The sequence below is a fragment of the Lonchura striata genome, chromosome 5, assembly GCF_050655825.1.
Source record: "Lonchura striata isolate lonStrDom1 chromosome 5, ASM5065582v1, whole genome shotgun sequence".
Classification (NCBI taxonomy): Eukaryota; Metazoa; Chordata; class Aves; order Passeriformes; family Estrildidae; genus Lonchura; species Lonchura striata.
The window spans coordinates 51,158,944-51,171,077 of NC_140707.1; the positions used below are offsets into that span (position 1 = coordinate 51,158,944).

The following is a 12,134-nucleotide window of genomic DNA, read 5'->3' on the forward strand; positions in this document are numbered from 1 at the left end:
CAGATTTGTGCTTCCATGCAGTTTGCTTCCTTGTTCCTCCAGTGTGTCACTAGTGCAGGCCATGAAAGTCTGCAGAATGGGTTCTGATGTAAATTCTGTATTCCAATAACAATGTAAAGACCAAATGGAAGTACTTACTATCATAGGAAATGATAATCCTTTTGTCAAACGTGGTGATATATAATTGAGTTCTGACAGAATTGCACTTGGTTTCATATTTCATGTTGAATTATGTCCTAAATGGCTACATGGTAACAAATTTTTTGCTTTATAATATGCTATAGTTGAACTCATCAAAGGTGTTCAAGTTGAGCACTTCTCAGTTAATTAAGCTGCCAACTGCTGATTTTCTAGTATAGGCACTTTGGCTTGGATAGTAATTTTTTTTTTTCTCTTTACTTGCTGGATTTGTCTTAGTTTTATTCTTGTATTATAGAATTACTGTTTTAACAGTTATGTTTTGCTGAGTTTTCTGAGGTATGTTTTATAGTTGCAACAGCTGATGGTATTTGCTTCTCTTTGCTTCTTCCAGTTTTATTTTTATATGTTTGGATTTTGAATAACTGGTTATGCTATTGGTAATATATTTCAAAATGTGGGTACATGTATAACTTTAGGAACCTGAATAGATTTTTCTTTGCAGATAGCTCTTCAATTTTTAAAGGGTATGTCAAAAAATAAAGTCGCTTCTTGTTGATGGACTCTGGAGACAATGTGAGCACTGGCTATACTAGTGGTGCTGAGGCCTGGTCTGGCATGAGGCTAGATCCTATTTAGACAATTTGATCTTGTTTGCTTGTCTGGTAATACCCAGAGATATCAGTCTGGTTCTCAGCTGGTTTTAAGTGAAATGTTGTCATCAAAACTGTTCAAAAACTTTGATAGTGAAACATTTTCTTTCAGGAAATGCTGATTTGTTGGAAGCTAAATACATGATGGAAACTGACTCCTTGGATAAAGGTTACTATCTAAAGAAATACTTGGGGGAAAAAATTTGAAATGCATCTATTCCATTTCAGTCTTTCCAGAGAAGAACTTTGAAAAATAAGTTCATAGACTTTTTTTCCCTAAAATCATTCATTACCCATTCTGCTTCAACTGTTGTGGTTTGTTAGGTCTGTCTAGAGAACCCAGTGTGTTGTCTTGCAGCCATTTGTGTAGCTTAAATGATTTTTAAACTCCTGTATTCTTATAATGGCTTATTACTCCTGGATAAATAAAGAAGTGGGAATTAAGGGGGGAATTAAGAAAGATCTGCATGGGAAGGGCAGTGCAGTTTCCTGAGCACAGCAGTGTTGCTGTGTTGAGTAGCAAAGGAGCATACTCTGGCATCTGAAACATGTTTAGCCAGCAGTCAGTCAGTGTAGGTATACTCAAGCATGAAAGTGGCTGTGAAGTGCATGGGTATCATGGAAATGTACTGGCTGCAGTGAATGTGTCTGCATTGCTTTTACTGCTGGGTTCTTCCAAGATGCTTTCCCAAAGAAGAGGTGGGAATTGGATAGTAGGAGAATGGTGGTGGTAATTTGCTTTGCAACAAGCAAACAAAAGATACTCAGCTCCTAGCAGACACTGCTGATTTTTTGACTCTGCTATATTTTGTATTCAACTATGCAGTGTTTGCACAGGCTGTGTTTCAGTAGTGAAATATAGAAACATGTGTTGGGTTATATCTTTGTCATCTTCTGTCATCATGAAAGAGATCTGCATAGAAAGGAATTCACAAGTCAATGAGGAGTTTAAAGCTGGAGTTCTATCTGACAATGAGTTTCCTTCCTGAGCCTGTGTCCATTCAGTTCTAGACATCTGCTCTTTACTGTGATTTTTCTGGCCATGTTTTTAAAATAATGATTTTGGAGAGATGAAGTCTGAATCTAAAATTTGCTTAGTATGAAAATTTGGATGTAGTTGAGAACAGTTTTTAAGGTAATCTGTTTCTTCAGTACTGAAATAATTGCACATAGCAATTTCTAAGCTGAGACCATTATTTTTAAGCACACTTGAAACAGTGATGTTTTGGAAGGTTTAGATGTAGCTGCAAAACCCAATGTATCATAATTAAAACATGCAGTAACTGCTTATGCTTTTTTTGTCTTTTGCATGGACACATTCTACTCTTCTGTCAGTCATTAAACAGTCATTCCGATTATTTTTTGATCCAGCCTGGATGTTAAATCCTGTCTTGCAGGAAGGGCCCAGGGGTTTTGTGAGAAGAGAGGGCTACAATGACAAGAAGGGCAGTAAGAGGTATCAGCATACAATAAAACATAATAGTAGGGCAGCAAGGCTTGGCTTATTGTTGAGGGACCTGAAACCAGGATATTAGACTTTGAACTGCTAAGCATGGATGTGGATTGGAAGCAGGGGCATTGAATAAATAGAAGTGTAGGAATTGCAGAGTAGGCTGGCAGTTTGGAAAGTGATTTGCAGAAGAACAGGTACTGTTCAAGCTACCTAGGACTGTTGTATGGTTTTAGATTTGGGCAGACCAGGATTTGGCCTGAACCAGGAGGAGGGAAGGCAGAGAGATGAGATGGAGAAATATGTGGGAAAGGATTTAGTAAACACCTGGAGGGAACTGGAAAGTCAAAGACTAACTGGTATGAGATGAAAGGGGGAAAGGCTTGAGATGGGAGTGTTTGAGGGTTCTGGGTTATGAAACTCTGATGGCTTTATGACAAGAGAATTAACAGATGGAAAACTGAGAGTAGAGAAAGGGCTCATATCAGAGTTATTTAATTAAACAAGGCACTACTTTCCAGTACATTTCTAGACAGGAAACTCTGAATTGTTATTTTCACCCTTTTCACTTCTGTGTTTAAACCACTTGAAATACGATAGTATTTTTAAAAAAGCATTCTTAAATAAATTGGCATGAAGATTAGAACATTGCTTACCTAATAATAAAAAGAGTACAATTGTTTAAAGCCATTCCAGAAACTTGGAGTTAGTCTACCTTGTTGGAAAGTACCTGGCTGGTATGAAAATTACTTGATATATGGATTTAATTATGTTTCATGATAAGATTAGGACCATTGATTTGGATGTGGTATATGAAAGAGTGACTTGAAAATACTGGTGTTGCTGTGGACTGTGTTTTTATGGGGGTTTTTGGTTTGTGCGTTTTGGTTTTTTTCCCCTCAAGGGCAAGAACTTCTATGTTAGAGTTGAATGCATTGGTTCCATGTGTTGTACCAAGCTGTGTCTTGTAGACTGGGGTGCTCTAAATACATACCTCCTTCCAAGAGCAGCTGCGAAGCTTATTTTCCATTCCTGTTTTTGTGAGAATTGCTTCTGGTATCCATATAGTAGTGTGGGTCTCTGGGGTTCCCAGGAATGTAGCCTCAGCAGCTGTGCTTGCAGTGATGTTGTCATTCTGGTTGGGAATCCATCTCTGTCCCTCTCCAATCCCTCCTATTCTTCACTGTTTTCAACCCATGCCCGAAGCACCTGTTTTGTGTTTCCTCTTTTACACTCTTGTTTTCTAGCCTCTGTATTAAAATAGTTTGTTATTGAGTTATTTTCTATTGGCATAATTCTATTGATGTTACTGATACTACTTTATTATTTACTACTAAAATAGTAATGCCCAAAGGAAAAAAATTAAGTATCTGATAAAATTTGAAAAAGATGTTTAAGATCTATTCTCTTAAGAAAATAAGATTTTTGTGTTTACCTTGGCTTTCTGTCTTGTCAGTCCTTTGCATTCATTTCTGAAAGATCAGATAGGAACTTCACACTGATACTCATACAATATACAGTTCTTAGCATATGAGAGATGAGGAAGGTAAAGCCTTACTGATGTGCAGTTTTGTTTTTTTGTACTCAATTTTCGGTCCTCACAGTTGCACAAAGTGTGTAGGAACATTTTGCCTGTCATTAAGTTGTTTTTCTGCTATTTCTCTTTTTTTTTTTCTAATAATGAAGCTCATTTTGAGATTATAACAATAGTAGGAGTAAGGTACCTCTATCCATACTATCCATACTTTTTCAGATATAGCCTGATTTTTGCAGTATGTGCAATCTAACTATAGTACTCTGCAGCATCCAAAAATAGAAAGGTGTGTCTCTTATTAGCTACCCAATGTGTCTGGGAGCAAGCAACAGAGATCTCTATGGTAAATGTGCCTTTCAGACTCCAGCATCAACCTCGTAAGGCAATGGCTGAATAGTCTAATAAGGAGGTATCTGATCTCCAATGGCCATAAGAAATTGAGTAATCTATTATGTCCTATCTATTAGAGTTTTTTGAACTGAGAAATACAACACTCAGTTTAACTTGTTTGTATTCAAACTTCCAAAAAGGTTTTTGACAAGCTTTCAGAAAGGGCTGTTAAGATGTCAGATATCTGTAGGATGATAAAGGAAGTTTTATTACAGGGCAAAAAAGGGCAAAAAGCAAACAAAAAACTAGTCAATTTGCTATATAGCAAGGGGGTAACTGAAGATACATAATACAGAATGTGCATGATCCAGTGTAACATTAAAGGTTTGAAAGGAGGACATTCATAAGGACATTTTTAAGGCATTTTATTACTTAAAGAATGAATTTAAAAGCAAGTTATTGCCAGGTAATATAGGGTGTGAATTTACAGGAAATTAACTATTCTCTAGTGTTCATCCATGTTTGTGCAGCTCATGTTTACTACATGAGGTAATTTCTTGCTACCTTCAGTATAATGTGGGCTGTGAGAGTCCCATGTTTGGTTACAATGAAGTTAGGTGTGTGCTGTAAACTTAAACTTGGACCTACCTCCTGGGAAATTGTCACTATGTATTCTTTATTTGATTATTGTGAGTAAAACTAGTAGAAATTTAACAGCTGTCTTAATTGGGCTAGACACTGGCAGCTTAAGTTCAGTGTTTACAATTAACTGACTATATGATAAGCAATAATTTTAACCTCTTGAATGATTAATCTAAACTTTATTTCTTTAGGGAAGAAAAAAGAATATTTCATTGAAATCTCAGTGCAAATACCTGTTTTGAGTTAAGCAGTAAAGTTAGCAAAGAAAATTGATTAGGGTGTTTAAGGAACAGGATAGGATAGATATGTTTTAATGTAAGCATCAATTGCATAACCTTAGTCAAAACTGTTTTCACTTCTGGGTGATAATTCTAAAATGAATTTAAGAAAAATAACTTTAAAATTATTGACTGCAAACGCAGTTTTAATGAGATGGTGAAAACGAAGTTTTTTGAGGGAGGAGACAAGTGTGAAGGAATTACATAGAGCAATGAAAGACAAGGTAAAGTTTATTTTATTCATGTTTCTCATAATAAGAAGAGGATATTCAGTTTAGCAGGGAGATATTGGAGTAAAAAATTATAGTAAAAGTGAATAGTTATTGTCACAGAAGTTATTTACTTTCTGAAACTTCTGAAAAATTAGAAGGCCATAGTTTCATCAGACAGAATAATGAGCATTTTGCAAATGATAGATGCCTAGGTTTGACCATACAGAAATAAAAAAATTATTTGCTTATAAGTAAGATGTTTGTTATATGCATGGAAACCAAAATTTTTTTCACCTTCTGATATATGTCAGACAGGATAGTGAGTTTGCTGGGCCATTGATCTGAACTGACTTTTTCTACTGAAGAACATGTGCGGTGCCGCTGCTTCCATGTTTAAGATTTTCTTTGTTACATTGCTTTACTGTGGTCAATCTTTTCATTATGATAAGTGGGTTTCTGAGCCTGAGACACTTGTGAGGAGCTCAGTATCTGAAATTGGTGATTTCCCTAGTTGTCAGTTGGAGGCTTGTTAATTATTTTTACGAAGTGGTGATGTCTTTGTCAATATGTGCACTGTAGTGGTTAATGGTGCATGGTAAAACAGTTTTTCAGTTTCCTAAAATGTTCTTGTTCAGTTTGCCCATTGCCTTGCATAAGCCTAAGATGGCGACAGTACTCTGGGGAAACAAGGCAGGCATGTTGGTGGTGAGTTGGGGAATGAGGCCTGACGATCCAGTTCAGCAAGCCCATTTCACTGGAAAGGAGTTTTATTGCCTTTCTTGTCTTGATTTTATGATGTAGAGATCTTACTGACTAATTTGACTTCTGGACAGCTGAACTAAGAGGGGTTTTTTACCTGTACCTAGCATAAGCCACTGGCATTTCTTGATGGACAGATGGATGAAAACTTATCCAGACTACTTTTCCTTTTATACCAGGCTTTAATCTGAAGTCTTTATTTCACGTGTGTTTAGCATAAAATATTTCCATGTGTTTGCATTGCAAGACTTTCTGCAGGGAGGACATGAAAATACACAGCATGTGTGTACATCCAGAGCCAGGTGGCTGGATCCTGAATGCATATGAGTGTTTTTCTTTGTAAATAGCATGCTACTTCTTTCTGAAGCATGCTGTAAGGTAAAAATTCTTCTGCAATGCTGTATCTGTGTGAGGTCCCTATCACTGCTTGGTGATGGGGGGTAGCTGGAGTTGATATCTAGCAGGCTGTAGTACTTTGTAGTTATTAAGGCTAGAGAGCTGAAGAATGTGTTGAGTTGGCCAGCTTGACCAAGAGGAGGAGGAAGAGGAGGAGGGGAAACCTGGTCGGAGCTCTGACTCTGTGTGTGTGGGAGAGTAAGATTTCAGGTCCCAGCTATCATCAGGAATAGCTCCAGTTCATGCAGCCAGGGAGTTTAATCACAGGGATAACATCAGACCACCCAGGCAAGGGCTATAGAGAGCTGCCTCCTTCTGTGTTATGCAGCCAGTCAGTGCCCAAGATCCAGGGCACTGACTGGCAGCCAAGATTCCTGCAAGCATACTGACAGATCCAGTGGAGGATGGGGCATTTGTCTTAGTCTGTTTTCATTTAGACAGAAGGTGGAAGTGAGCAAGAAGCAGGTAAGCTTACAAAACTTTAGGGGCAGGAAGAGGGAGTGAAGAAGAATTGAATGGAGCATTTTACCATGTCCCAGAGGGACGCTGTATATGCTGCGGGAATCTCAAAATAGTGAGCTTTGTCTTTAACATCAGCTATGACAATATTGGAAACCATACCACTCCTCATTTATCTGCCTTTGGGACAGTGTGGAACTCTTGCCTGCCTCGTCCTTGACAGAGCAAGCTGCCAGTCTGCCAAAATGCACTGTACAGGTTCCAGTGGGCATCAGCTCTTTACTGTCTAGACCTGAACAGCACAGCAAGAGCATTGCATTTAGGGTGCAGCAAGTACTTAGAGAAGTTTGGTGAGGCCATTTTCCCCACTGGGGAGTTTTGGGGTTTTTTTCAGTGATGATCTCTTGGTTTGACTCAACCCATTTTATTTGAGTCTTAGTTTTAGTTTCCTTATGTGGCTATTTCTTTGGTTTTTACACTCCCACTGATGGAGAAAATGGGAAGTGTAAAGAAAAAAGGCATCTTACTGTAATTTGTAAGAGAAACCAGAAGCAGACAATCACCTCTGAGGGACATTTTTCTTTCCTCTCTCACACCTCTGCACTGCTGCAGGGCCCTATCTTCTCCTCATTCAAGCTGGTCACACAGGAGCTGGAATTACTTTTATTGCTACTGATTTGTAGCAGCACCAGTAATGTAACCAGTTGGTCTCAGCAGAGGCTGTAGGAAGTGAAAATACCACTGTAGTTTCTGCAGTGCTTATGTTGAACTCCTTCTGCTCTGAGGTTCCACAGGGAATAGAAGCAGAGAGTTTTGTTATGATACAGCAACATCTGCAGATAGTAACCAAACAGGCCAGGCTGAGCGGCTAGGTCTCATGTTATGGGAAAGATTACACCCTGATCATCAAACTTTTGGCAGGATTGTGTCTTGTAGAAATCACTCCCACTGGAAGTTTTGAGGCAGATTGTCTAAATGAAAGCATGAATTTTTCAGGAGAAGGAAGAGGGGGAGTTCAACCATCATCCACTGCAGCAGCACTAACTTGAGTTTTCTTTTTTCATTGTTAAATGGATGCATATGCTGGAGACACTACAAAGGAATTTGCAAGTTTGTCAGGTTTCCCAGGAATGTCTTTGGCAGGTCTTTGTCTGGAACGTTTTTTTGGAGACTGGAACACTTGTGCTCTGTATGCATATGTATATCCTGTAAGCTGGTAAGCTCAGAGAGCAAAGGAATGTCACAGGCCTTTGGCCAGATCAGCCTTGGTACACACACACATTTCACACTTCCCTGCCTGTTAGCCCCAGTTCTTCCCTCCTGGCCAGTTGTTACTGCAAATTCAAATCTGTACGTAAGATGAAGCTGCTTTAGTATAGAGTGCAGTCAGCAAGATGGCCTCTGGGTAATAGAAAGATGGTTTTAGAAAAATCTGTTTATATTACATGATTTCCTCACAGAATTTGGAGTGGTACATTCTGTTGCACTGTTCACACAGTGCTTGTATGTTTGTGTATGTATTATTTGTAATTTGGGGTTTCCTTTGTCTCTTAAGAGGCAGGTTAAGATTGTGTGATTCCCCCCATCCTGGGGATAGCCTGTTGCATTCCAGTATCTTGATGCTTGATTAAGGAAGGCAAGGCAGCTGGACTACTTTCAGTAGTACTGGCAGATCTGCAAGCTGTGTTAGACCAAGACATGGTAGCCTGTCCTGTCCTGGGAGCTCTGTGGTAAAGCGAGGAAAGCACAACACACTCTAGGGTGAGGACAGCTTAAGAATGAGTATTTATATTGTTGTTGCATCTAGTCAGTCATCTCTGAAGGCTGAAGGAAGAAAAATAACTGAAAGAATACAATAAAATTTCTCTTTTTTATTTTTTTCCCTCCACATGGCAAGTCCTTAGCTCTTCCCTTCTGTTAAAGATATCATGGATCTTGAAAGCCTTAGGGGTATCTGTGTTTGAGGAAGGCTTGGCAAGTGAGAATGCTTGTGGCTATGAAAGCCAGGTAATGAAAGAAAAAGCACATTTCATTTGCAAGCTGTTGGATAATGTTGGCATTGCTGGATGACTGGATAAACTTATGGATACATATGCTTACAGAGCATCTGGTAAAAAGAGATTGAAATGCAAAGGAGAACACGCTACAAATGATGAAACATTTTGCACATTTTCAGTGTTCAAGTGGAATGCTTCCCTCTTTGACCTCATAATACAGTATCATCTTGTCCTGACTCATCAAAATTTAAGGATTCTGATCTGATCCTAAGGCAGAGGAGTAGTGATCTTACACGTATCTTATCATGATCCTTGTCCAATCCTTCTTTAAACAAAAAGGTTTCTCAGTAAACAGTTTATTCATGTATGCCTTTGTTGATAGGTGTATCATTGGTGTATCTTTTGGGCTTGATATGTATATCTTGAGCTCTGGACCCCTTTTCCTCCTCACCAAGTCAGAAAGATCCAAATGGAAATGTGAGCTGTGTGAAGTGCAGAGGATGCAGTATGGCTCCAAGTAAGAGAAATGATCTTTAGACTTTGTAGATCCCCAAGTTCCACCACTTTTTAGGCAACAAGATATGACTGGCCTCTGCCAGAAGAGTGCTGAAACTGCCAACTGGAGAGGATCAAGTAGGCAATTTATAGTGTATTGCTTGTTGTAACATGTTGACCAGTGAAACTTTGGATTTGCTGTTCATGATGTTGGTAATGAAAATTTAAGTTGCTTTTTATTGCCTGCCAAGAGGGGCAGAGTAACAACTTCTAGTGGTGATGTGTCCCTGTTCACCCTGGTTGACTCCTACAAACTAGCAAGGAGAAGCATTCAGACTTTCAGGAGGCTTTTCCTGAATTCATGGAAGCTGATCTGCAACACTCATTATTATTTTCTTTTTCTGATTGTTATAATTGATGGCTTTAGCTTATTTCAACTATTAGAGAAGATAAAAAAGAAAATACTAACTTTAATGTAGGAAAAAGATTATTGAATGTGATAATGGGAAACTCTTGAAGGACTAGTATAATGTGGATCACCAAAGTGAAAGATATTAAGCTCTTTTTCTGAATATTTCTTGTGATTTCTTGAAGTACTATACAATGGATCTTTGTCTGTAGGCTGCTATTAATTGGAAGCAAATTCTATCCTGAAGTTTTTATTCCTATCTGTACTTGGAGAGTTCATATTTCATATTGAATTTTTAAAGCAGATTAACAAAAACCCCTCAACTCCTATATTCAGCACTTTGGGGTATCATTGTGTTGTGGCCTTGCTCTCAGTTTTTTCAGAAATAAATTTCTCTGAATAAGGCATGGCCACAGAAATCAGTTATTTTAAGCTTATGTGTCTCAGATGGCAAGACAAGCATATTGCAGTTGTTAACTTACCTTGTAACATTTAAAAATAAAAATAAATGGAAAAGTATTTCAGCATTATGCAATAGTTTTTCTTTTGGCTTATTAGCATTGTATTGAAGTAAACATAAACAGTACATATAAGTACTGTTTCTACCACAGGTATCTATTGATATGGCTGTGAGAACCCATATGTTCGTCTCCCCTCCTCTCATTTTTTCATGTTGCATCATGAATGGAAGTACATCAAGAGGACTCTTTTCCTTCCTTGAGATCTTTTGGGGATTTAGTATATCATGGTCATCTTCAGTCAGCATGTTTCCTTTCAGCTTCTGACATCTTTGCTGATCCAATCAGTTTAAAAATGGTCGCAAAACTTTAACTCCTCCTATCATGAGATATTAGCTGTGTATGGTCTTGCCTTTTACAAGGTCCAGGGGTTTTTTGTTTGGTTTTGCTGCATTAGTACTGTTTCTGAAGCTACAAGCTCTTCTATAAGGATTTTTGGTCCAGGTGCATTGCCTTTTATACCGAAGTACCATCTGATTTGCTGCCAAGTGTTTGCCTCTGTAAAGGGAAGAGTGCAGTTCCATCAGGTGCACAGGAAGACTAGAAAATGAAGCCACTGCTGAGCACAGATGTGTTGGGGGTGCCTCAGTAATCCTCCCAAACATCCTGCCCAGTTAATTATAGCAGCTGAAATGTCTCAAAGCATGGCACAGTAACAAGCAGTAACGCCTGTCTGGGTGGCCTGGCTGCAGCTAAACCTCATATTCTTGCTGATGCTCTCTCTTTCTGGATCCTTTGCCTGTTTTTAATCCTGGTGTAGTTTAAACACCTGTCTATCCAGAATGTGTGAAATGTCACTATTACCCGTGCTAAGCTATTTGCTCACCTGCTTAAAAAGATAGCTTTCAAATAAGCAATGATACAATGATACAATGATATTTAAAGAGGAAAGCATGTCACAGTAATAGAGTAGGATTGAGGTAGTAATTTGTCAGACTAAAATGGTTCTTGGCATCAAGATAATGAGGAGAGAAAATTGGATGAAGTAATCTTCATTTCACACATTGGATGTGTTAGCAAAATGGTGATCACTGTTGCTGACAAGCTAAGAATTGTATATAACTTATTTTATTTACTGTGTTGCCTTCTGTGTTTGCATCATTTACCATTCTTCCTTATTTTCAGACAATACATTCTTTGTGACCAGCAACTGTCATTGTTAGGTATTTGTATAGTGCCTGGCACAATCAGAACAAAATCCAATGTGAAGCTTTCTGTTACTGCAATGAAGAGGCTTTAAGTTTTAATTAAATTCTATAGAACAAAGCAACATTAAGGGTGAGGTAGAGGCACCAAAATATCACCTAATACTGTTCTCTGTATAAGGTAGGTAACACTACCTATTGCTAAGCTTGCCTGATAATGTCCCACTGTAAGATCTTGTCTTAAATTGCTTATAGTGTTCTGAAACTTTTATTAATTTGAATTAATGTTTTCTGTGCTTAATGTTCAGTTTCCAGAACACTTCAGGCAAGGCAAAGTATTCCAGCCAAAACCAAGGCTGGATTAAAAATATATTTTGTGCATTTTAATATCTACAGAACTTCTATTCTAAATCTCTTCATCTCTCTTGCTTTGAAATAGCAATTTGGAATTCAGAATTTTGTTAAAGCTTGATTGCAGAGTAACTGTTTAAAAAGCTTTAGATGTAATATACTCAACAAGACCTGCTAGACCTTCTCAGCTTCCTGAAGATTCCCTCCACACTGAGGATGCTAAACTGAATTTCTCTGTATTTGCACCTCTAATGTACTTTGGCTTGAGCTTCTGTTCTGTATTTTCAGTAACCTCGTCCATGTTGGGTTGGGGACCTGTCTGACTTGACTGCAAATTAGTAGGAGTTCTGCCAGGTGTGGAGCTGCCA

General features: G+C 38.3%; 1 protein-coding gene across 11 annotated transcripts in view; it reads left to right on the forward strand.

Annotated features, from left to right (window-relative positions):
• TTLL5 (tubulin tyrosine ligase like 5) overlaps positions 1–12,134 on the forward strand; it is a 122,385-nt gene that overhangs the window by 58,299 nt on the left and 51,952 nt on the right. The window contains exon 30 of one of the 11 annotated variants that reach the window (XM_085582162.1): positions 904–960. The exons of 9 other annotated variants lie outside the window; for them this stretch is intronic. In XM_085582162.1, the coding sequence (XP_085438288.1) occupies positions 904–936 (33 nt within the window). In that variant the 3' untranslated portion in view covers positions 937–960. Of the gene's footprint in view, positions 1–903; positions 11,238–12,134 lie in introns of those variants that run through there. One more of the 11 variants, XM_085582163.1, reaches the window with a different exon arrangement.